At 42.8% G+C, this 27,743-nt stretch overlaps 1 protein-coding gene across 1 annotated transcript; it reads right to left on the bottom strand.

Moving 5' to 3' along the window:
• On the bottom strand, positions 1 to 27,743 carry LOC109413226 (aminopeptidase N; the record flags this gene model as incomplete). The annotated part of the gene is made up of 8 exons (XM_062843441.1): positions 1 to 952; positions 1,016 to 1,159; positions 1,220 to 2,457; positions 2,994 to 3,186; positions 3,372 to 4,032; positions 4,115 to 4,254; positions 18,714 to 18,992; positions 27,511 to 27,743. Coding segments are annotated over 8 exons (3,144 nt in total), but the record flags the coding sequence as incomplete, so codon positions are not given.

The following is a 27,743-nucleotide window of genomic DNA, read 5'->3' as shown; positions in this document are numbered from 1 at the left end:
TGTGGTTCGGAACTTCGAATAGTGTGTAAATATTTCAACTACAATGGCAGATTGTTTCTCAGAGTGGCATGTGTTGCATATATGTTTGCCTGTCGTACAATAACATCTTCTCCCTTTAGTTAAAACATTTTAAAACCTTTCACTGCTCTGTCAAACACGCAGTTTAATTTAGCGCTTTCGTTTTATTTAGATTATATTCTAGACACTATAAAAATATGGCAAATATTATATCTATTTCTTTGAGAAACTTAGCATACTAGCAGACTATTCTCATCATCCTGGTATCATCCAGACTGTCGTATAAGTTATTACGGTAATAAATTTAATAAATACTGTTGATGACTTAATCAAAATCGCCTAGATGGTGGTTCAATTGAAATTTAACTAACCAATGACATGCTGCACCATGTTTTGCCTATTTATACAGATACACAGCCAAAAATCCGTTGCTCTCTTTTCGTAAATTATAAAAATACGCAGCCATCGCACGGTTTTGAAATCCAACGAACGCCTATGAGAAATTTGGTTTCTTATACACATATACGAACTTGCGAGGCTAATTCAGTAGTAGGTATCGTACTTGTTTTTTTCTTTCCCCCTATCAATAATATGTACAAACATCGCTCAACAAATTTTCAAACTGCTGGAACTTTGACTATTTAAGGCTTACAATGGAAAATCTGAGCTCCCTCTCCTCTAGTACATGTTCATGTGCAAGTCTTGGATTAGTTTATCGAGGAACTCCTGGAGTTTGTAGTACGACCGATCCCGCCAGTGGATGTTGTTCACGATCTGCTCCTCCGCCAGATAGACGCTCTTCTCTATTGTTCGCAGTCCCAGCTTTCGTGCCTTCCGTGCGAACCGATCGAACTGTTCTTTGTGATGCGGTTGGTTCATCATCGCGGTAACGGAATCTATCATCTTGTTCAACGTGGAGAATCCATCTCCGAAGCTAAAAGTGAGAAGATATGGAGTTTTAGGTTTTATTTTTTACAATGATATATTGGCAACGCACTATTTTACAATTCGTTCGATGTTCTCGTACAAAAAGTTGAAGGCGATGTCATTGCCCGCGTAGTTCTTCGCAACGGACTGGAAAGCCCTTGAACCATCCTGCTTGAGAATACCGGATGAAGGATCTAACGTCATATTCAAGTATCTGAAACAAAAGGACTACGATTAGGGACAAGTTCAAGAATACAATCATAACTGGACCTACTTCGACAGTAGCCAAGGCTTGACCGTGCATCCCAAGGCGTTTAGAATGAGTTCCTTCTCCGAAGCGGAATCTGTCTCCTTGTATCGTTTGTAGGCAAAGTTCCACTCTGGCACGCCCCCATCCCGCAACGATGTGCAGTAAATGACCTGCTTGAGGTTTGGTGGTATCTGATTATCCTTGGAATCGGTCATCCATCGTCTGAACAAAGTCTGCGCTCGAACGGAACATTTATCCATTCCAAACTGACAAGCGAGTCCAACTATCCTCTCGCGATGCATCATCTGCAGGTGATCGTTGTCCACGTGATCGTCGAAGCCGTACGTTTCGAATGATTTCCTCAGAGCTGATCGCATCACAGCCAGGAAGCTTTCATACGCAGGTTCGCGCGCCATCATATCGTTGACGTATTCCAAACCTTTGCTAAGCGAAGCCCAAGCAGACACGTCGTGAGGAAATTGTGACACGATCAGGATCAGCGTCAGAGGTATGTCGTATTCTATGAATTCGGCACGTGCTAGGTTGAAAGCGTCGTCGACTAGCTGCGATCTTGTTAAAGCCGGAAGACTTGGGAAGTTGGTGGTTAATTTCTTCCACGATGCGTAATCGTAGTTTACTCTGTAGTAACCGGTCCGGTCTATGTTCAGATAAACGTAATCGTCCGATTCTGCTTGAATTTCCACTTCTACGCTTTGGTTATCATAGTTAAGCCAAAGTTCCGGAATAGTATCCCGTGGCAGGGAAGATTTTGTAACGATGGTTATCGGGATGTACCACCGAGTGTCGTCGGAGGCGTTTTTCGTGGGAAGCATGTATCGCTGTTGTGAAATTCTGATCGTTTGGTCACCTGTTCGCTGGACTGTGACCACTGGGTATCCGGCTTGCAATGTCCACGTATCCATGATCTGTTTCACGTCCAACGACGCAGGCAGAGTGCCAAACTCATGACCATGATGGGTTAAAATCTCCCACAAGTCTTCCTGTTCGGCGTTGTCGTATTGATACTTCTTCAAATACTCCGTTATTCCCGCCTTGAAGGCATCTTGCCCTAGGAAACTGTTCATCATTCGTATAATTGAAGCACCCTTGGAGTAGGATATGGGATCAAAAATCCGGCGGATATCTGAGCCACGGTTAACGGGGAATGAAATCGGATGCGAATTACGGTCGGAGTCTTTTTCGAAAGCTTTCTGAAGCTCATTTTGAACAAATGTTTCAAAAACACGCCACTTTTTCTCGGCCTGAAAAAAAAACTTATGTCTAGTCAAACCTATCAGAATAAAACATACCATGACCCTTTCGATAATGAAACAAACGTTTATACTGCTCATGATCGCATCACCGCATAATAGTCTCATATGAATAGGAAACCCAGCAAATCATGGGTAGTGTAGCTGTAACATCATAGTGTGATCATAGCTTCGATCATTCAGATCGAAATTGAGAAAAAGACGGTAAGCAGTTATTTAAAAGACTTGAACACTTGGCATATCCAAGGAATATCTACAGTACTGAACAAAAAAGTCTTGAGAAATATGTACCAATCAATGCTACCTTGAGGCACTGCTTCCAATACTCCCAAGTCTTTAGAATATAAATCCAGAGCACTTCAGATTTATATCGAAAGATAACACTAGAGTGACTGGAAGAGGGAGTCATGTTCCAATTTTGACAGATCTCTTGCTCGTTTAAAGGCACTCTCAATAGTTACATCTTCAAACTTTTATTCCATTTCATTCAGGGTCAGCCCATCAAACTAAAAATAACTAAAACTTACAAAGTTGAGACACTCGTAGCTCATGTACGTGGCAAATCCTTCCTTCAGCCAAAGGTCATTCCACCAACGGGGCGTAACCAAATTGCCAAACCACTGGTGAGCCAGCTCATGTGCCACCACCGACGCAACACGTTCCTTATGTTTGGCCGAAGAACTTTTGTTGTTGTCCTCGGGAACCAAAAACGCCGACTCCCTATAATCAGTTGCAGAAGTGAGTTACTACATATGTTATGTACGTCTGTCTACGTTTATAAGGGTGAATAAATTCGGTGGCGTGATTAATCAAACAGCAAAAACCGCTGGAGGTTGCGTGCAAACTTGCAATTAACATAACTAAAGAGAGGGACTGAGAATAACAATGCTACCATTCTCACTTACCGGAATGTGATCAAACCCCAGTTTTCCATTGCACTGAATCCGAAGTCTGGCACGGCAACCATATCGATTTTCTTCATGTTGAACTTGAGGTCGAAGTAACTCTCCAAATAGGGCAGAATGCGTACCGTCAGTCTGTGCACGTAGTTCGTCATGCGAGTGACTTCCGGTCTGCTCCAGATATTAATCTGAGGTGTGAATCCTTCGGACCGTTGCGCCAGTCGCAAGTTGGATATAATGAATGCTACGAGATAGGTGCTCATCTTTGGTGTTGTTTCAAAGTCTTCCTTCAAATATCCCGGACGACTAATGGTAGTTCGTATGTGATCCATATTGGACAGAAACATTGTTTTTTCAACCGGATGCACTAGAGACACCTCGAACGTGGCCTTCATATCTGGACTGTCGAAGCAGGGGAAGGCCCGTCTAGCATCGATTGGCGAGAACTGGGTACTCGCGAACCAACTCTTTTCACCAGTTTCCTCATCGGTAAAGGATCCTTTGTATAGACCTTGCAAAGTATCACTTAGCTGGCTTTCAAAGTCTAATATAACGGTTACATTGAGGAAATTCTCGCCACGTTCTTTGATTTGTATCACATAGGTTTGATTGTTTCGACCGTAAAAGGCATCGGAAGCTAGATCTTGGTTATCGGAGTCTAACACTGCAAAGCAAAAGAAACGGTACGGGGAATGTAAAACACTAAATAATAAAGGAAGGTGACCATAATGTCCTACCAAACTTACCTTGTACAGAATGAATTGTTATTTGGTTTATATCTAAAACGATGGGTAGTAATGCATCCGACTCTGGAGCATCGCGAGTTATGGTTATCGCAACTGTTCCATTATTGATGGAGCGATCGAAGTTTGGTTCGATGGTTAATCTGTAAAAAAAATATGATACAAATGGTAATAGGGTCAATGTGTCTACCATGGAGAAAATAGCGTAAATTAATTAAGTAAAATTGATCGTACCATCTGATAAAACGTTTCAAAATCTTAGTCCTTAGTCATCTAAATTTTCTTGAAAAATGTGAAAACTATCATTTTTTTCTGTTTTCGATAATAAATAGGTTGCATCAACACTGTTCGTAATAAGAAGGAAACATTTAACTTTGATTCCTATTGTTTACGCATCCTATTGAAATCTCATGGGATTATGGAGGATTTCACTATCAGTCCGACCTTTGCTGCTTCACGGTTCAAGCGGGCGTGTATAGTTCTGCCATCGTTCCAAATGTTCTAGCAATAATATCCATGACATTCGCAAAACAGACAAAATGGCCGGATTTCATGAAAATCGTACCCCGGCTTTTGAGCCCAACTCGTCACATAACACTTTTCAGGGCGAAACAGTGAATGGGCTGATGTCGGCGTTGCCTTCCATCCCTTAAAGGCGAAGCCCCTAAAGTGCATTTCCGACCTGTACCTAGCATAGGCAACTTGCTGGGTGGGAGTAGGTTTAGGTCCGAAGATTGTAGGTTCGGTTCCTGTCACGGTCGCCATGGCTATTATTTGCGGGTGCTAAACCCGGATGGTCATCAAAAGTACTACACGACACTGTGGCTACGATACGAAGGGCCTTTATTGCATATTGCCCAATTGAAACTTAAATGTTGCATACAGAGAAAAAGAATGTCAAGAGAGAATCGGAGGTGCCTGGTAACCAGATGTGTTGGGAATTAATTTTATTTGACAATAGTCAAGAAATGCGGATAATGGTGTAATTTGAGAAGGGTTTATATTGCCCTGAGAACTGTGCATCGTTGACGGTTGCAACATGGGCTATTGAACTTGGGTGTTCTGGCCCACGTTGCGAGACCTTGAAAATGGGAAAATATTGTTGCTATGCCATAACTGATGGCCATGCGCAACTAGGCTGATGCACTACAATATACACTCCTGATAAGTGCTGATCCGACATTCAACTCAGTCCCCATTAGGGTCTGTGCCAACCCTCGAGTTGTCTCCCTGCTTGCATAGATAACCATCAGGATCATTGATGACTACCGTGAGGTCGCCATTCCCGGCTCATTTGACGACATTTTCGTAAAGTTTAGGAGATTCAAAATAGACGTTGGCGAAAACTGCACATTAATTTTCGTCAACAACTCAATAATTATGTTTTCATGATAGAAAAAATATAAAACGATCGTAAAATATGTTTACAACCAAAAAAATAAAAATCAAAATCTGTTATCTCTTGGCTCCTATTACCGCTCATGCATCCATTCACCGCTCACTGGATCATGTTTTTATGAAGCCACATAAACTTTTAATTTATAAAAACAAAATAACTTTTATTTAACATAATATTGATGATTCATGATGTTCAGTTCATCCTGTTTTGTCAAAATGGATTTTTTAACGGGTTTTACTGTTTTATATCTGTTGGATATTTCACCCGCTGTTTGCCCTGAACAGTTCCCATGCTGCCCTACAGCTCAGTGACGAAAATATTTTTTAATAACGTGAATTCAGGTACACCCATATAAAAAAAATATGAAATGAAAGTTTTGTAATGTGGCAGCATGTTACATTCATTTTTTTACAATACTTTACTAACATTTGATATTTTTTGTATGATTAACCCAAAATGAATAGTGAATGGGGCATGAGCGGTGAATGGCGACTTCACGGTACTTCATTGGCAGAAAGGGTTAGCGGCTCTAAGGGGAACTCAACAACCATGACTACTAAAATTACAATCCAAAAAGTGAGCGAGAGCGGTGTAGCAGAGGGAGTGACAATATAAGGACTAGGGCGAATGGGCTGAACTTCAGGACCAAAGTAACTATTTATTACGGTAATGTGAGATGTAAACAGTGTGAGTACTTGAATAGGAATGGAGTGAAAAAAATCTCCACGAGCACTTGTTAGCTTAAAAAAAAGACACTTACACCGTCTTCGGCCAGAGGCCGTGCAGATTGAACATTACTAATATTAGACAACGAACAACTCATATCGCATACCCTACCACATATACACATATATATATATATATATATAGGCCACATATACAATTTTCCACCGTAGATGTTTAAAGGGCCCATATAGCCGAGGCGGTAAACGCACGGGTATTCAGCATGACCATGCTGAGGGTGACGGGTTCGATTCCCGGTCGGTCCAGGATCTTTTCGTAAAGGAAATTTCCTTGACTTCCTTGGGCATAGAGTATCTTCGTGCCTGCCACACGATATACACATGCAAAATGGTCATTGGCAGAGGAAGCTCTCAGTTAATAACTGTGGAAGTGCTCATAGAACACTAAGCTGAGAAGCAGGCTTTGTCCCAGTGAGGACGTTACGCCAAGAAGAGAGAGGAGAGGATGTTTAAAAATCTTCAGACGTCCAAAAGGCTTTACACCATTTCACGAATAAAATGGTGTCTGATATTGATGTGTTTGACCCGTTAGCTTTTGTCCAGTTAGCTTCTGCTACGCCAGTACTAAAGGCTATGCACTCAGCTTCACTTGGATGAGGTTGTCACTGACTTCTGTTTTTTGCGTAACCACGAGACCATGTTCACGTAAACTTGAAACAAGAATCCACTCACCGATTTGCGATCCGTGGTATCTGTTGCCAAATAAGCATCAGCAAATCTAACCAATACTCCTCCCTTTCGCTTATATTCCAAGAAGATTTACTTATTTCCCTGCACGTATCGAAGCACTTCTTTCAACGCTGTTCAATGGAATTATTCAGGATGCTGCTGGTATCGTCCCAGGCTAAGTCCCAGGTATACAAGCGAGAAGCAAATGTCTGGCATCATAACGAACATTAAACTGCCTAAAACTTCACGGTACGGCTATTCTATGGTTTCTTCCTTAGTACGGATAAGCTGAGGCACTTTCTCTATCGGCGTTCTGGATGCATTACAATCTTAAGTGGTTGGCTCTGAACAGTCGTTACTCTTCAAAAGAAGCTTAACCATCGGAATCATCACTAGGTAGCTCTTCAGGAATATTACAAGGAACTGCTACAGGATTGTTATTCGTCTCATCAATAACGAATGAATTCTACATTCACGAGATAATCACTGCACCCCGAGTCAACGCAAACATGAATGTTCATAGCTTCGAACTCATTCTGATCACCATTGGCCATGGACACGACCGCCTTGATACCAACAGCTGCATTCTTCTTTTCAATGCCGCTCCTAAATATACATCAAAGCCATACAGACGATCCGCCTACTTGATCTCTTCAGCCAGCAACCGCTGCTTGACTGTCTCCAGCTTCAGGTCCTTCTCCGCAAAATTCTCGATTGCCGTTATCATAGGGTTGTAGCTGCTGTCGAGCAGGGTATTGGAGAAGCGCTCGGCAGAGGTGGGTGGACCGTGGAAGAAGACGGGACGGGACGCCCAACGATTTGCACGGCGAACAAGGGCCACGTGACGGGAAGGCATTAAATGTCAAGCCACACGTGGAGGACGAAATAGCTGACGATAGCGTGAATCCACACAACAGTTGCTGTGGCAGTCAATCTCGGTGTGAAGTGCAGATTCCGCCCTACAATCGGACCCACATCGCATACCTCCGGACAACGGTCAATTTCCGATTCAAGAAATAATGTCCACGTCGAACGGAGGCTTCAAAATAGCGAAGATCAACGGGGTGTTATGCAAGCCTTGGAATCCTAGCTCAGACTGGAGGATCGACGATGAGTTTACGCACAATGACCACGTTATTCGATACACGACCGCAGCTGAGGGTCATTGTCAGCCATCGGGGATGGCTGACCTCACGCTTCGATTAGCCGGCATTTGTGGAGCGATTGCCCATGGAGGGTAACGCCGACGATCTGTCTAGCGACAATCTAGTTGAAACACCCTCCTAAGCCGCGCATGCGACGCCGCAATGCTAATATCAGGAATGTACGCAGGCCGGTTACTGGCTGTGCTCTTACTTACCCCACCGATCAGGCTAAGGCCTGGGTGGCCTCTGCTGTACGTCTCCATTCCACTCGGTCCATGGCAGTTGCAGCAGATGCAGCTCGTGGTTCATTCGCCTTCTCCAAGTCCCGTCTTCCATCTGCACTCCGCCGTAGATGGTACGCAACACCTTCCGTTCGAAAACTCCATGTTTCGTGCCGCCCATAGAGGACTACCGGTCTAATCAGCGTTTTGTAGATAGTTAACTTCGTGTTACGGCGAACTTTATTCGTTCGAAGATATCTGCGGAGTCCAAAGTAAGAACGATTTCCATCCACTCCTCCGGTAATACTTCCTCCTTCCAAATGTTGGTAATGACCCAGTGTAGTGTTCTTACCAGTGCTTTTCCACCGTATTTCAGTAGCTCGCTTGGTAGTTGATCTGCTCCAGCGGCTTTGTTGTTTTTCAACCGGCAAACCTCCTCTTCAATCTCTTGGAGGTTAGAGGCTGGAAATCTTTCGTCCTGCGCACGTACTCCTAAATCTGTTACCACGCCATCTTCGGTGCTTGCAACGACGCCATTGAGGTACTCATCGTAATGCTGCCGCCACCTCTCGACCACCTCACGCTCGCTCGTGAGAATATTTCCGTGATTATCTCGGCACATGTCGTGGCACAAAGCCTCTGCGCGAGCGGTTCAGCTTCTCGTAGAACTTTCGTGTGTCCTTAGCGCGGTACAGTTCTTCGATCGCTTCGCGATCTCATTCTTCCTGCTGGCGCTTCTTCATCCGGAATACTGAGTTCTGCCTGTTCGCGCCTGTGTGTAACGTGCCTCATTCGTTCTCGTACGGTGTTGCAGCCTTCTCGCCCATGCGGCATTCTTCTCGTTTTTCAACTGTTCACATTCGCCGTCGTACCAGTCGTTTCTGTGATTCGGAGTCGCGAGCCTAGTGCTGTAGCCGAGGTGCTACCTATGGCGGATCGGATGTCCGTCCAGCCATCGTCAAGTGTAGCTGCGCCAAGCTGCTCTTCCGTTGGTGGTAGGGCCACTGCTAGCTGCTGCTGTCTTGAGCCACTTCTACGTTACACAGCTGCTCGATGTTGAGCCGCGGCGTTCAGCTTCGACGCGTGGTGATAACTGTCGAAAGTTTTGAGCGCATGCGTACAGCTACTAAGTAGTGATCCGAATCTATATTCGCACTGCGGTATGTGCGGACATTGGTTACATCCGAGAAGAATTAACCGTCGATTAGAACGTGGTCGATTTGGTTTTCTGTTTGATGGTCGGGTGATCTCCAGGTGGATATCTTTGAAGAAGGTGCTTCGGACTTCCATACCACGGGAGGCTGCAAAGTTTACGCATCGCTGACCGTTATCATTCGATACGGCATGCAGGCTGTTTCGCCCGAATACCGGTCGGTACATTTCCTCCCTTCCTACCTGCGCGTTCATGTCGCCGACAACGATTTTCACGTCACGCGGTGAGCAACCATCGTATGCTTGCTCTAACTGCGCGTAGAACACTTCTTTCTCGTCATCAGGTCTCCCTTCGTGTGGGCAGTGAACGTTGATGATGCTGTAGTTGAAGAAACTGCCCTTAACTCTTAACATGCACATCCATGCGTTGATCGGCTGCCACCTGATCACACGTTGTCGCATCTTGCCCAACACTATGAATCCTGTTCCCAGTTCATTGGTAGTGCCACAGCTTTGGTAGAAGGTAGCCGCTCGATGCCCGCTTTTCCACTTTTTCTGTCCAGTCCAACAAAGTTCCTGCAACGCCACGATGTCGAAGTTGCGGGGATGTAGTTCGTCGTAGATTATCCTGTCACATCCTGCGAAACCTAGTGACTTGCAATTCCATGTTCCAAGTTTCCAATCGTAGTCCTTATTTCGTCGCGTGGGTCTTTGCCGATTGTATCGAGTCGTATTTTCTCCTATGTTATTCGCAATTGGGATTTTTTTCTATTTATACAAATTCCCTAAAACGGTTACATTTCTTTTGGATACCTTTCTTCACAAAAAAAGAAATGGTCATATAATTGTGAAAATCAGTATGTACAAACAACACAGACTGCACGTGGGCTCTGTATTCATTGAGAGCGCAATTTCTCTCACTTCGAATGGCTCATAAATACTCAATGCAATTGAAATGTTTGAAACAGCTGTGCTGAATGGCACGGAATGGTACAAGGCAGGTTTGATTATCATTTGAAATCACGTGCCCAAAAATTACACAAAAAATCCGATAACCCTTGGATATCCTTGACTTTTGTATCACGAACCGTATTGATAAAACGATAATTGTTTTATGATAGGATCTCGTTATGGATAGATAGTGTATCAAAAAACATTAAACATCAAGCAGTGAGCTTAGACTCTAAAGAATGTGATGAAGCAATATTTATTCACGAAAAAGTCGTTGAGGAAACTCGCCAACTGTACCCGCGAGGAATGCGCGCCACTAGCCGGCAAGTACTTTCGAGTACTGTAAAAATAACTTCCAGTCGGTTGTCTCAGTTTAACGATAATTTGTATAAACACCAGCCAGTCTGATGGCACACGCGTAAACTAGGTTTCAGCTCAGATGCAGCCAGCAAGTGGCCTGTTTCGTTTGTACGGTCGCCCCTTTTTTTTTATTGTAGGCTGAAGTGGCGGGGCGAGACACCAAAGCCATGTTCCGTTGGTCCTCGTCTGTAATACAAACAGACCGCAGCGCCTGCCGGGTTGTCACGGATGACATCATTGCATCTCTCCATGCCCTTTTCATGACTGACTGTTTAGTATAGGTACCTATCCACAGATGTACACTTCGTTCAGGCAATGTAAAGTGAGTAGCTTCCACTATTTGATCGATTCGAATTGAAAGAGTTATGCTTTGAGCGGTTTGCATCGAGTCACTAGGTATGTGCAGACACGATATTTGCATTAGGCATGGTAAATTGCTAATAGTCGAACACTGTTTCAGAACGCTTTCGGCGTTGGCGGTTTGATTCTTTTGAATTCCAGTATCATGCGCGGAAAAAAAATCGTTGACTAGTTCGCGTGGTGATAGTATCCTCACTTTATCTTATCTGTAGAGATAAATAGTGTATTGCCAAAGTAAACAGAACAATATTGCGCAGTTGCGTACATAGGCTTTTTCTATGTGAACAAACAAAGTCATGAGCAGTCTGCGTATTCTCTGTGGAGCGAAGTGGCTTGCCTCCACTAGGCTCAAGTTTAGAATGCTTTTCCTTGGACGTCAAGATCAACGCTTCCACGCGGAAATTCAATGAGTGACGCAAGTTTGTCTGGCAAAACTGCAAAACATGGAAATTTAAAACTTATCCAAGAAGATCTAAGCACTAATTCACTAAAAATGGAACAGCCGCCATGAGTTTACTCTTCTCTAGCATTGAGATCATATATGATTCAAACCGTATACCACAGACAAACAGACGTACCACTTGGAACAAATTGCGATAAAAATCATCGTCACGAAAACATAATCGCCCAATGCTAACCATGCTGTATTACCCAAACAACTCAGTAGGTGGCGGTAGTGAACAAACGTCAAATAGGAGCAAAAATGATGCGAACGCCGTGACCGAGCGATTTGCGAACTACAAAATATTTGAAATAACCGTTAAAAAGGGTAATGATGGGAAGTTAGTAGCGTGAGACGTGTGTTTGTCTGTGCGTATACTATAGGAAGATTAAATAGAGCATTGTAGATTTTTTTTTTTGAAATATCCGATAATAATTTTGCAAGACTTTCACACACTTACATTTGAATAAGGTCACTATATGATTCGAAGAGTTGGTTAGAAATTATTATAATAAATATGTGATTTTTTTAGAAACTCGTTTAGCAATTCTATAACAAAATCTGCTTCAGATTTCGTTCAGAAATATTACAAAATTGTATTGCGAAAATCTGGATACATTACCAGAAATTACGCGCCTTGATATTACAAAATGATTTGCTGTGAGAGCAGTGTTACGATCCAAGGAGCGGTGAATGTTCCAGTTCGTTGTGCTTCGTTGCTTCTGCATCCTGAAGATATTCGCAATTGAATACCTGAATTTTGTCCAGACACAATAAGGGCGCAAAAATGGCGTAAGAAAATTGAAAACTTGAAGGAAGTGTACGGATGGGAAGATAGAGCTGTTCTACACTACGCTACACTCAGGCTAGGGTCTACCCCGAAGATCTGGTTCGAAAGCGTGGAAGAATACATCAATGGCTGGGCAGATTTCAAACAGAAAATTTCGCGTGCTTTTCCATCAAGGCTAGACGAAGTTGAAGTCCACTGTTATTTGGAATGAAAACACCAGAAGAATCGTTCGAAAGTTATGTCTACGGTATAGTTTCGAAGGCAAGAAAGATCCTCAATTAATTACAAATGGTTTCAAGTACTGCGGGACACGATTCAGTGGAGATGCTAATGGACGCCATTATTCGATTCGAAAATCAATCAAAACTGCGGCGCATGTCAGTTCATGAAGTTTTTCACAAGATCATGTCCGTCGGAACTCAGGAAAATGTGATCAATTGTGGGCAGTATGGCCATATTTCAAGAATGTGCATCAACGCCAGAAGATTTGGTCAGCAGTTCCAGATGAATTCAGGTCCAAGGAATGGAGTTTGGCAGTACATATCAAGGTTGTAATGGAACAACAGGTCAGCAATTTCTTGCAGTTTTGAATCCAAGTACTGGAGTCTTGCAGAGTGAATCCCGCACCGGTAGGCCTGGAAATATTGTTCAAGCTGTAGACGTAAACCATAACCACATGATGGATGGAGGTTATTAAGAACGATCTCGTCTCGAGGTAGGGTAGGCTACAGAGGTAGGGTAGAGTAGGTATCTAGAAACCAACAATTGCCATTATTGTACCTCAAGACCTCGAAAAAAACGCTGACAACCTCTATTAAAAGCTATAGGGTGATTTTCCAATTGTTGCACGGCTAAAAACTCGCCTATTGTTGCACACTCCATGTTATTCTTATGAGGTATGCAATAATTGGCGAATTTTTAACCGTGCAACAATTGAAAAATTACCCTACTATAGAAAATCAAAATACATAATACATGGCTGGAGAAATACTAGAAATATTTCAAAATATTCCGCCAAAACTTTCACCAGTTCCAGCTATTCAAACAAACTGCTCGTTGAAATCATTGTGGGTTCGTTTTAGACAGCTTGATATACTGCTCGTTCATTTAGTGAGTTTCTTCGGAAAAGATATAGAGAGGAGACAGTTGACTTCCGGACAGTTGCGTGTTTTATATCCTACAAAAGAAGAATATTAAAGATGTTAACATGTCCAAGTCTTGTGCAGACTCCCCACTGTGGTCCAATGACCACCCGTATTTATACTACCTTAGGTAGACATAATGAAACATACCTAGACATTTAGGTACTGTAATGAATAGTATTTTATGTAGGTAGATATCCTATGCACAAAATCATTAGGTAGACACTACAGCGTGGAGTATTAAATGATTGCAAAGGCTGATTATTTTGCGTAATTCAGATACCATAGGGATCCATTAGCCTCTGCCAAACGACTCCTATGCCTACATCCGCGTGGGACCGGCCAGGCAGCGATATACTGCTCGTTCATTTAGTGAGTTTCTTCGGAAAAGATATAGAGAGGAGACAGTTGACTTCCGGACAGTTGCGTGGAGTATTAAATGATTGCAAAGGCTGATTATTTTGCGTAATTCAGATACCATAGGGATCCATTAGCCTCTGCCAAACGACTCCTATGCCTACATCCGCGTGGGACCGGCCAGGCAGCGAGCATCCTCTGGGAAGATCGGGTAATCAACTCCGGTAGGAACTTTGATCGTAGGCTGACAGGAAAAAGGCTCCGGTTTGCTGCTGCTAGCCTGAGCATCTGTTCACTAGGAGGTGCTCTGATCTTCATGTTCATGGCTGATCAACGTCCGAGTGCTAGGGGAGGTCTCTAAGCTCAACTGTGTACTATAGTCCTTCACAGTTGGAGTCCGACCCTGCAAGCCAGCCGTAAAAAGGCATTGCAACGGAAAATCAGCAACAAAATAATACTAACCGAGACTACCGGCAATGACCTCTGCGAACTCGGTACTTGAAACTGCCAATGTCCTAACTTCATTGCGAGCATCCGCACACTCGCCGATCTATTGAAAGACCGCGGGTTCGGCATGGAGGTTAGTTGGACAAAATACATGGTGCAAACGTCTAGAGGTAATCATATCATCTACCAGAGCTACGGAGACACACGCGAGAGCGGAAAAGATTTCATCATAACGGGCGACATGCAGAGGTGTATGATCAGCATCGACGATAACATGTGCACGTGCAGGTTAAGTATCAAGAGCCGATTCTTCAACTTCAGTATAATTAACGTGTATAGCCAACCCTCCGGAAGCACTGTTGACGACAAGGCGCATTTTATGCGCAACTCGAACGCAAGTAAAACCACTGCCCAAGCCACGACGACAAGATCATCATTGGAGACCTAAACGCTCAGGTAGGCCAAGAGGAGGAATTCAGACGGACGATTGGAAAGCTCAGCGCCCACTAAGTGACGGACGAAAACGGCTCATACATGCATGGCCGGCCATACGTACCTACCACCTTTTTTCAACCACAGCAGACGGAATCCCAAATCGACCACGTTCTGATTGGACGGACGGCACTTATCCATCATCCGGACGGCACTCATCCATCTGACATTATCGACGTCAGGATCTATCGACTCTGACGGAGATGGTAACTATGCACCAAAAATTCTCAGTGATTCACAACGTACGGTACTGACGGCCACCTCGGGCCTCGGCACAATCTGAAGCGACTGAAGCAACAGGATATTGTTACAGTATCGAGGCAGCGTTCCCGAACGAGGTCGAGCTCAATGAAAGGATTGCTGGAGTAAAATAAAAGCAACCATCAACAACGCAGTAGAAAGCAGCGCTGGGTATGTGGAATGGAGCCCCGAAAGAACGATTGGTTCGACGATGCATGTATAAAGATATTGGAAGAGAATCATGGGACGCGGCAGAAGCAGCAGATCTGCTATTTCTGGGAAAGCGCTGCCTGTAAGAAGCGGAGTGCGAAAAAATGGAATTGCATGCTGTGCCGCTCACAAAAAAACACTGTGCAGGGATAAGGACAAAAGTATTTTGACGGCAGACGTGAGACGAATCACAGGTGAAAGCAACACTACGACAAACACCTAAATGGCGTGGGAAGCGCGGACATGGAAGATCAAGGCAGCGGAAGAAATGACAACGTCAGTACCGCAGGGAGCAACAACGATCCGACTCCCACGTTGAAGGGAAGTTAAGGATGCTATAGATATCTAGTAACACAAGAACAAGTAAGGATGGTATCGGATTTGGGCTCGGAAAAGTTGACCACCTACCTGCACCGGCTAATTGTCCTGATCTGAGAGACTGAACGGTTACCGGAGAAGTGTAAGTTAGGGATCATTTGCCCCATCGACAAGAAAGGTGACAAGTTGGAGTGTGAGAACTTCCGAGCGATCACAATTCTGAATGCCGCCTACAATGGGCTATCCCATATTTTATTTTATCGTATTTCACCTACACATTAAAACAGAATGCCGAGATCGGCTGTGCAAATCTCGGTAAAAGTTCATTTGCTGAATCTCGGCTAAACATTTGACGTTTGAAGTTTGATGCAAGCGGCATCCATGGGTGATACTATGAATAAAATTGATTTTTTGCCGATATTTCAGTTAAATTTAGGTTGCCGAGCAATCGGCTGTGCGGTTCTCGGCAAAAGAATGAAAATTAGTCGAGCTCAACTAAGTGTGTAAAGTGAATGAGTTTGTGGGAAGCTATCAAGCCGGCTTCGTCGACAGCCGCTCGAAAACGTACCAAATCTTTACCGTGCGCCAAGTCCTCCAAAAATGCGGCAAATATGAGGTCTCAACACACCACCCGTTTATCAACTTCGAAGCAGCGCAAGAACGGCTTCTCCGGGAAACTCACAAGACTGATTAAAGCGACGACGGTGTAAAAAACTGCGTAAGGATTTCGGGTGTTCTGTCTAGTTCGTTCGAATGATGGACTCTCATGCCTGCTGTTCAACATCGCCCACGAAGATGTTATGCGACGAGCCGGGCTCAACATCCGGGACACGGTTTTCCCAAAATCCAGCCAAATTATCTGCTTTGCGGATAACGTGGAAATTATAGTATTTGGAAGTGTGTCAGAACTATACACCCTCATGTAACGTAAGGCAGCAAAGGTCAAACTACTAATGAACACGTCGAAAACGAAGAACACGCTGGCAGGCAGAACCGCCAACGTAAGGAAACAACGTTAGCCATGAAATACAAAGGCGCATCATCAGTGAAGGTCGGGCACAAGAACCTGCGGTCAGAAAACATTCACCCTCGCATTAAATGTGCAATGTACACAACGCTCTTAAGACCGGTAGTTTTGTACGGGCATGAGACCTGGGCTATGCTCGATGAGGACATGCAATCACTCGAAGTGTTCGAGCATCGGGTACTTAGGATCATCTTTGACGGTGTGCAGAAGAATGGTGTGTGGCGGCGAAGCATGAACCACGAGTTCACTGCACTCTAACGCGATGGGCAGGGCATGTTGGTAGATTGCCGGACAACAATCCTGCAAAGCTGGTATTTACAAGAGATCCGGATGACACACGAAGACCTTGACACGATGCACTACATTTAGAAGGAGACGTAAATCAAATCGTTCAAAGGTGTGCACAAAACGATCTAGTACTCCACATCAATTGGATCAACGTAGAAGGACGATAAGAATGCCGTCACATGTGTACGTCCAAGATTGATGTATGGGTGAATATCCTGCCTTGTCTTCTTGTATGCCGTGAACCTGGAGGGCAACGTCAAGGGCAACGTGCAAGGTGGGCGGATCAGGTGCAGAACAATCTGGCAAATGTGGTACGCGGACGAGTATGGAGGACTGCAGCCACGAACCGAGTGTTGTGTATGGCGGATTGTTGATTTAGTTTTATATGTTACACTACATAAATTAATGAAAAATAAAACAAAATGAAATGTTTGGGAAAATTAGTAAGATAACTCATGATTAACAAGAGTAGATACCATTACTAGTTTCACAGAAGTAATTTTATATGCAAACGCAAGGCGCAAGCACTGTGCCCCTCCGAACGTACCAGTGTGGTGCCAGCATTCCATCCATTCTTATTCATCATCGCGATGCATCAAGAACGACAACTTTTTCCCGGTGAAACTGTCTTTCAGCGGCAGATTTCCGGAGGATGACGGCGTGTCATTTATGCAAACAAAGTCGGCGAGCAATCATGATTACACGACCGACTGCTACGACGAAGACGAGTGGTGACTAATTTATGCGCCATGTGAAGCGCAGCAGGCGTTTCCCCCAACATGCAAGATAGCGAACGATGATGATAGAGAGTAGGTGCGCGCCTTCCTTGGTGAGATGGGCAGATCAACCACCACAGCTCATTGAATTGTTCGATCGGATGATGGTGGCAGTAGTAGCGTGTCCTGCCTAGCACAGAATCGTTGAACCTCACCTTGAAATATTCGCAGCTGCTTTAATTATTCGCCTAGAAGACCGGCAAGGGAAGTAACAACACGAACGTGACCCTATTCAACTTTCTCGTGGATACACAATCGCAGCATTGAACTCGCACACGCACTTTTTCGCGCGCAGCAGATCTGGATTGTGCGCAAGGTATAAGAGGAAAGATTCAGATTCAGGGGTGCGCCATGGCATCCGATACGGACGGAATAGACAGACAGTTGCACAAAGCTAAGCGCGATGCTCGGGCGGGTCAATGAACCAAGTGCTATTCAGGTTTGTTTATTTGGTGAACTAGAGGATCGTCTAATAGAAATTCGGCTTGTCTATATTTAGCACCCGAATAGAGGTGAATTCAATTCTGGAGCGGTAAAATCGGATGAGTTTGTTTCGATTTATGGAATTATGGAAGTAGTGGGAATAGCTGTATACAGGGGAGATACCTATCCAAGATAAAACACTTATTGTTGCACATTTCATACTTTTCAGGAGAATTGAAGCAACGGAATCTTGTGTTTTGTGTCTTGCGATTGAGCCTTATAAATCAGGGGAAAATACAATAAAGCAATTCGAGATGGACGGGTGTTTTTTGTAATGCTTTCTAATTTTCAAGATCATCTATTGCACACATCAAAATAAATTTAATAATTGCAATTTTTAATCGATAGAGTTGGGAACTTTGCTATTATATCTTCGTGTGCAAAAGTAACGAAAAACACGAACAGACATAAATTAACCGTCAATAAATGAAATTTCTACATTTTTATGAACTGGCCATATACGAATCATCCGTATCAAAGCGAATCAAATTATTCCTAAAAGAATTGCAGCATTTCCATTTCTGCATTGGCAACTTGATATAATCGTTTTTCTGAAGTATTTTTACGTTTATGTCGTAGCATCTACTTACTTGTAGTGGAGCGGCGACCACCCGTGACTTCGCGTGATCAGGTCCTGATCGTCTTCTTCCTCTGCAAAAACGCCATCAGTTTCGTCCAATTGGCCGTCACCGGTCTTTGGCCGCGAACTATCGTGATGCGTGTTCAGCCGGGGATCGTGCGAACACTTCTTTGGCACACCATTAGCCACTGCCGCATGTCCCCCATTGCTGCTGAGGGGATTAAAGATCGCTCCAGTTTTGATAGCGGAAGAATTTCCATTAGATGTTTCACTATCGTAAGTACATAATCTGTGGAAGAAATCAGTGGTATCAATTATTGGGTTATTAAGACTCAACTTTGAATTAATATTATCGCTTCTAGTGTGCTCACAAAAACATGAGATTGAAGATGAAAAGTTTCGTCAGATGATCCGGCTACCGTATTGAAACGCATAGAGGAATTGATTAGAACGTGTTAAAGCGGAAACTCGAAAAGAAACACCCCGCTGACAGAACCGTCAATCATCCGAGACGATTCCCGCGTGAGACTCTCATAGCTTCGTGTATAGATAGATGTGGCGCTATCACTCAGAAACATACGTATGCACCGCACGACTGAGTCGAGAGTTGAACGGTTAAACGGTCTGACACATGGTCGTCATTGATGTGAGATTTGTGTTGTAGCTCTTGAGATGTCAAATCTCGGTACGGTTGAGTAAACTAATAGAAATATAGCAAGCCTAAAACAAAAATGCGACCTACAAATAGGTGGATTTTTTTGTGTACGCTGTTTTTGGTTTTCGGCACGAATCGGGGATAAAAAATGACCACGTGGTTTATGGACAGCCCCTATATGATAATAAACGAGAAATTTCTAAATTAGTTTCACACACAAAAAAAAACCCGGTTCCCATGTGTTAGTTATGATAGGGTAGTAATCTAATTCGTCAAATGTTCTAATTTTCGTCATATCAGACGGAAAATATCCAATAATTATAGATATTACAGCCTTCCCTATCAACACAACACGACTACGACGTTGCCAACAATACAAGGCTCCTGGAGTCTATCACACATCAGCAGAGATGTTCAAAGCTAACACCATGCTATCGGCGCAAATGTTGCACCAACATATTCTATCTGAAACACCACGTGGGAAAGTGTGTTGATTTATTACCACTCCTTCAGGAGCACCAACTGGAATTGCTCCGGTATTCCAGCCGGATTTTTTCCGTAGTTTCTCCACACAACTTTTTCCAAGATTCCTTTAGGTCTTACAGCTGGGATTCCCAGAAAGTTTCCATAGATAGAGAGTTTGATATTCTTCTGGGGAATTATTTAGGATTCCTTCACAAGTTCGCCCAGGAATTTTATCTGAGATTCCCAAGTAGATTTCATCTGAAATTACTCCAGGAAGTCCTCGCAGGACTCCTCTATAGATTCATTCCGACTTTTTCCGGGAATCCTCCCGGACAGGGCTTGAAAGGGAGCTCCTTTCTAGATTCCTCCAAGAACATGCTCCGGGATTCCTCCAGGAATTTCTTTCGGGAACATCTACTTTCGGGATTTATTCATGAACTCCCTCCTGGATTCCTCTAAAAAATCCTTCCGGTAATCCTCCAGAAAGTTCTCCCGGTATTTTTCCAAAAAACTTTTCCGCGGTTCCTCCAGGTATTCCTTTCTGGATTTTTTCAGCAACTACTTCAGGAATTGATACATGAACTCCTTCCGGGATTCCTTCAAGGATACTTCCAAGAGTTTCTTTCAGGAACTCCTTCCGTTATTTCTCCGGGATCTCCTTCCGAGAGTCCTCTAAGAACTTCTTGTAGTAATGGAACTGCTTCGGTTGGTGGTTGGATTAAGAATGATCTATTTATCTCGTGTTGTCAGTACATTTACTAATACATGGTTACTTAGATGCTACATTCTCTCCCTTTGTCAATAGTTTTTAGCATATTATTTAGACAGTTATAAACGATATCATTTTAAACATTAAGACTAAGTTGTTTGATGTTCAACTCTTCTATTGATCATTTTGATGAAAAAGTATAGATAATTCAAGACAATTGATTTGTGTTATAAACATGTACATCAATCATTATTTTAAAATCTATTTCTATTTCTTGAAGTATTGTTTAAATGTTCTGAAGTATGATAAATGGTTGAGAAGTTGCAATTTGTAAAGGGATGGTTGTTTCCTCTCTTGTGTTAATAACTACATGATAAATTAGGTTTACATTAGACTATCTAGTATTTTCCTTTCCTTTTATGTAAAGTTTGTCTCAATGTTAAATTCCTAATATTTCTAGAAATATTTGTTTTTCATCAGGAATCTTGTGTAATAGGTAGTTCTGTGAATGTGTTATAAAATATGGAGATCATGTTCCATTTATTTTCTTAGATAGCGCTAATTTATATAGTTTTCAAAAGGTTTGGATTTCGCCTAATTTGAACAACCATCAAGTACTAAAATAAATTAATTCAATGTTCCTTACTAATTTCATAATTTCGATACACTAAAATGGCCGAATAATAACTATTTCATAGTTTCGAGATGTAGTGTTCAGCTGCACAGCGCTTAATTGTATGACGTCTATTAACCTGGGAACTCCTTGTGTCTTTCCTGCTGATGAGAATTCGAATTCACCAAGTAATGAAATTTGCTTTTCCGAATTGGTTCGATTTAGTTTGTAGCATTTAGTGAGTTCAAACGACAAATTTGAATTGGCTTACTGATTGATTATTTGCTAAAAATCTGTTCTTTAGACTTTAATTGACCTACGATGGTCACCGGAGCTTCGGAAATTCGACTCTTTGGGAGATTAATCACCCTCATTCAATATTTCAATATCCGGATTGCAGTAGTTTGTAAATTTGATCACAAGTTGATTGATTATTCTGTATGAATCTGGGCCAAAGAGTGTTCTAGTAATTATCTGTTACCTACCATGCATCAATGTATCTATGCTTCAATCTGCTTCTTATATGCTTGCATAGCAACGCTTTTTTCCGTGTTTAAACAAATAAAGAGGTTAGACATCTAACTTCCTCTGGAAATACTTCTGAAGCATTCCGAATCTCTTATCCTGCTTGGTCTCTGTTGCATCCATTCCATTACTAATGGATTTCTATGAGCAACCCAAACTTATCTGCTTGATTTCTGTTGCACCCATTTCATAACGCTGAATTTCTATGGGCAACTCAAACTTTCCTGCTTTGAAACCTTTCCCGTTTCGGAAGCATTCCTATGACACAACTTCCAGGTTCCGAAGCTCTGAATCATTCAGACATCGTACTGCATCCTGAATTTCTAGTTGTTATTATATATATTGGCTACACTTGCACCTGGGTTTAACTGGTCATGAGAAATAATCTCTACCTTTCAACCAAAGATCACATACCTTACCACGTTATCTTCAGAGTTAGAAAAACACACGATTTTGCCACGGATTTGAACTAAATCTTGAATACTTTACGTCCGTATTGTTCCATCTTCCATTTCTCCAAACTGGGTTACGTCCAAACGCACAGACACTATCAATTGCATAGTTTTTTTTTTCTTGAATCCAAGGCCTTCGTTCTTCCAACAAATGAAAAACCGCATCCCTGTCCATGTCCGTTTTATCAGATCAGTTTGAAATCCGCATCCTTAGTCGCCAAATGTAGTAATGGAACTGCTTCGGTTGGTGGTTGGATTAAGAATGATCTATTTATCTCGTGTTGTCAGTACATTTACTAATACATGGTTACTTAGATGCTACACTTCTTACGTGATTTTTTTTCGGGAAATCCTTCTAAGATTTACACGTCATGTAAACTTCATTTTAGTCAAACTTAGTGTTATGATGGTTTACATGATAAATCATTTAAATTTGTGTTATATGTCATGTAAACGATCTGGTGAGTCGATAAGGAAAGCGTCCAACTTAGCTCTGATCCTCACAAGTTCCTACCTCATGCTTCTACGGGTGAATCGATGACAAAGACCGCCAGCTAAGAGTTGTGTACTTAGCTGTCAGTGCAGTCTGGGCACTGTTGTCCTTCTGACTTCAGCTGGATTGAGGAGGTACGTCCCGAGCGTCTGTTCACCAAGGAGGTGCGGCTCAAACAGCATCTGTTCTGGCATCCAGCGGCTGAATATGAAACGCTGTATCGCGTCAGCAATACCTAAGGTATCAGCCCCACTAACGCAATGTAGGCAGCGCGACCCCGGTAAGATATCCTGTCGAAGCCTTACACCACCACGAAAAATGAAGATAATAGAAGAAAATGCGAACGTTACTCTAGGAAACCTACCTGAAATGAAATAAGGATTATGATTGGAAACTCGGTACTTGGAACGTCAGGACCTAAAATGAACCTGGACGAGGGAGCCTTCTGGCGCGTGAATTGCAGAAAGTTGGTGTGTGTGTTGCTGCTATTCAGGAAGTGCGGTGGCCCAAATCTGGTGAACGTGAATTCAGGGTGGTGAAGCCCGTCGCCAACACATCATTCAAATACATGCACCACAGCAGCAGCAATAAGGCAGAACATGGGGTCGGATTCATAATGATCGGAAATAGATGAAGCGAGTCATGAGGTGGAAGCCTGAGATTAATTAACTTTGCTGCTGCCAGGGGGGATGGTCATTAGTAGCACCTACTTTGCACGCAAGAATATCCACAAGCACACCTGGAGACACCCAAATGACGAAGTTTGCAATCAAATCGACCATGTGCTGGTAGATGGCCGACACTTCTCGAACGTCATTGATGTTAGAACTTTTAGAGGTCCCAACATCGACTTAGATCACTATCTCGTAGTTAGTAAGATTCGATCTCGGTTATTAACCGTGTCGGACTTTAAGAACCGGTGATCGATGCGTTTTAACATCCAGCGTTTTTCAGCAGACGGTACGGTAGCTGACTATCATCATCATCAGAAGCTGGACGAGCGGATAAGAGAAATCAACGAGAGCGATAATCTCAACACTCTGTGGGAGTCTATGCACGGAGGGATGAGTACGGACTACGGCAGCACGGGAGGTGATAGGCACTGCTCAAAGACAACCTGGGGGTCGTCGGATGGTTCGATGAGGAGTGTCAGAGGGTAACGGATGAGAAGAATGTCGCCAGAAGCCGGATACTGGTGTCTGGGACCCGGCAGAGCAGGGAGCGATATAGGGAAGCGAGAGCAGCTGAAAAAACAAATCAACCGCAGAAAGAAAAAATACCATGAGGAAGATATGATTGCTCATGCGCAAGAAAGTATGGAGCAGAATGATATGCGGAGGTTTTACGAAACTGTCAATGGCGTGTAGAGAAAAACAGCGCCTTCTTCCGTCATCTGCAACGACCGAGAAGAAAACTTGCTGACAGACAAAACAATGATGGCTGCCTGGTAGAGAGAGCACTTCGAGGAGTTGTTGAACGGTGGGAATGGAAGAACGACAGACAGAACTCGAATCGACGATAACGGACAAGCTGTGGCCATTTTTATTAAGGGCGGACGGGACGGTCGGGGAAATGTCCGCCATTGCTCTATTGCTACTAAGATGGTAATCTCAGATTCTACTTCATATTTTGCAACAAAAACCTATCACTGTGTATGCTCACTTGCAGTGCATATGCTGATTGTTTTTCAGCATCTTCAGTGCGATAGAACTCGAGATTACCATCTTCAAAATCGCGAGGCAAATTGTTAGAAAGAGAGGCAAGATAGGAAAAATAACACGGCGTCCCGTTTCACCTTAACGTCACTTTATAAACTATAAAGTTCATTCGTGACGGCGGACAAGCTGTGGAACCTCCAACGCTGGACAAGATCAAGACAGCCATTAGAGGGCTGAAGAACAATAAGGCTGCTGGGAAGGACGAACTTCCGATCGATCTTTTCAAGCACGGTCAATACTCTTACACCGTATTATATTGAATATATGGGAACAGGAAGTCTGCTAGTTGGTTGGATGGTCTCATTTGCCCTCTATACAAAAAAGGGTATCGACTGGAGTGCGCGAATTACAGAGGAATAACACTTCTCAATTCAGCGTTCAAAATTTTGTCCGGAACTCTGTTCAACAGGTTGAGGTCGATTGAGGAGTCCATCGTCGGCGAATATCAGGCGGGTTTTCGTGAGGGCCGATTAACGACGGATCAGATGTTCACCCTCCGACAGATTCTCGATAAACTTTGCAGACCCATCATCTGTTTATTGAATTCAAGGCGGCGTACGATTCAGGGAAGAGAAACGAGGTCTGGCAGATTATGATCGAACATGGTTTTCCGGCGAAGCTAATTAGACTGATTCATGCGACGCTTGACGGTTCGAAAACAAGTGTACGGGTTGCGGATGCAATTCCGTCATCGTTCGTAACCTTACACGGGCTGAAGCAGGGCGATGCTCTTTCGAACTTACTGTTCAACATACACACTCAGATTCAAATTCGCAGTTCGGTAATTATTTTACAGGAAAAATTCGGTAAAGTGAAAAAACAACCGTCTTCCGGTAATTATCGATCGTTTTACAAGAGTTCGGTACTTTTCTTACCGATAGATTTGTGATTTAGTCAGCATCTGTCAAATATTTTACAGTATGCACTGTGAAATGGAGAGATTACCGTATCTTGTAAAAAAGTACCAAAAAAGTTTGTACATCTCACGCTTTATGACCGAAATTCGGTAAACTGTTTGTTTTGTCAAAGCAGTCACATTGTTGATGTGATTTCTACTCCAGTTAACTTGGTTGGTGAAGTTAAGCTGGTGTTATTTGTTAATAAAAAGTAAAGTGACTCAATAAAAGTGAAGCGGCTGTAGCAGATCTTATCATCGTCTCCGCAGTAATAGCGTAAGTATTCATAAATTAATTTTCATAATTTCGCATACAAATAAACAACGTGACGTTCCAGGTCCTCCTGCGTTCCATTGCCACGAAAACTTGGCTAGTTGATAAGCGCTCAAGCAATCCATCAATGTTCCAGTCCAGCAAATTTGTTCCGGAAAGTATGTTACTTAACTACGTTGTACGAAATTCTGCCCAATAAATTATTATTAAAATTCAAACTGTGTCTGCTTTTTCAATTCAATAATGTACCGAAATACTGTAAACCAACAAAAGAAAATAAAAAACTACCGGAGTTCTACGGTAATCAACGACTCAAAATTACCGGAGAAATTCGGTAATTGTTGACAGCTCATCGAAAATCTGAATAACCGTACGTTCGGTAGTCGTTTTGATTACCGAACAGATTACCGAACGTTCAGCTGTTGAGAATTCGGTAAAAATTTACAGTATACTGTAAAAAAATCTAAGTGTGTAGCGCTGGAAGGAGCGATAAAGAGAGCTAGTGTGCAAAGGAGCGGGTTAATTCTGGGTTTTCTCCAATAATTCTTTCCGAAATTCCAGTCTTCCAAGAATTTTCTTTTGGATATCCCTGAAAAAAAAACTTCTAAGCATCCGTACAGATTTCGATTCATGTAAAATACAGATTTTTGAGCTAGAGGAGCTATTTTATTTTTGTATGAGATACAGATTTTTCACTCAAATTTTGTATGGAATACCGATTTTTGGAAAGAGTGTTACAGATTAAAAAAAAAGGCATCTGGCATTTTCAAAAAATCATCCTGCTGAGGACATTCCAAAACTTTTGGGAGAATCTCGGAAAGAATTCCTGGAGGAATCTTAGAACGAATCCCGGATTGAACCTTAGAAACAATTCCTGGAGAATTCCCGAAACACTTGAGGAAATTTCATAAGGAGTTCCTTAAAGTCCCAAAAGGAATCCTGAAAGAATCCCAAAGAGAACTTCTGAAGGAACCCCAAGAAGAATCTCAAATAGAGCTCATTGAAGAATTACGCAAGGAACTCCTAGAGGAATTTCTTCCTGGCGATACAACGGGAGGAATTCCTGAAGAAATCTTTTGAAAAATTTCTGGGGAAATCACAGAGGGAATTTCTGAAGGAATTTATGGAAAAATTCTCAGAACGAATTCCTAGAGATATTTCGAAAGGAATTTCTGGAGGAATCCAGAAACTCTTGGAGACAGGAATTCCTAGGGAAATCCCAGAAAGAGCTTCTGTAGGAATCCCACCAGTAAGCCATGAATTCTCAGCCAAACATTCCAGCTGGGACCAAGAAGACGACCCAGCCAACACACGATCGCATACGATGTTAAATAGGTTGCTAAAGTGGAGGCGATATGCGTACACTTTACACACGGTTAAATGGAAGCATGTACGCATATGGCCTCCACTTTAGCATCCTATTCTACATCGTATACGACTTCTTGTTGGCTGGGGAAGCCACCTGGATGGAGACAGCTGATTCGAAGCATTTCATTTTTCTGTCATGTCCGAAGCGTCTCATGTCATGTAAACTTAATGAAATATCATGTGAACTTCTGTTACAGGTCATGTAATTAAGCATGGCTCAGAGATTACATGACTCAAAAAAATTGAATGGCGTGTAAACTTCATTATTTTTATTTGTGCATAGACACATTATTTTTATGTTGCAACGTGTTTTAATGTGTGCATTTTCTAATAATTTTCTACTTAAAAGTAAAGCAAAAACATGAATCATCTTGCAACATATGTACACCATTTGATCGTCGTGCACGTTTAACCTTGCTTACAAGCTGTCATCTGAATGTAGGCTAATTTGCATCTAGTAGATGGACTATTCATGACACGTCCGAAAAATTAAATACCCAGAAACAGGTGTAGGAGGAACGACGGCCGGCAGCAGCAAACAAGCAAGCGAACCACTTGACTTACTCACGTTCGGTTAAGGTTGGTCTTGTAAAAGTGAATGAATGAAGCGAAGCGATCGTAAAAATAGATATTTACTCACCGGGGCTGATTAATCAGCAAAACCAATAGGACGATTGTCAGCAGTGTCAGTGCGGTGACCAGGAATAACGTGAAGTACCAGCACCAGCTGGCAACGTACTTCCCGCGAGGTGAACTGTTGATGATGTACTTCTGACCGTTCTTGGATTTCAGTTGTCCTCCTGGGCGAAATAGGTAAACGGGAAATGATTCATTCAGAAGAACGGATATACAATTATGACGTAATAAATATAA

Source organism: Aedes albopictus, unplaced genomic scaffold (assembly GCF_035046485.1).
Source record: "Aedes albopictus strain Foshan unplaced genomic scaffold, AalbF5 HiC_scaffold_216, whole genome shotgun sequence".
In the NCBI taxonomy this organism is placed as follows: Eukaryota; Metazoa; Arthropoda; class Insecta; order Diptera; family Culicidae; genus Aedes; species Aedes albopictus.
The sequence above is the reverse complement of the archived record's forward strand: the minus strand, read 5'-3'. Positions and strand labels throughout refer to the sequence as shown.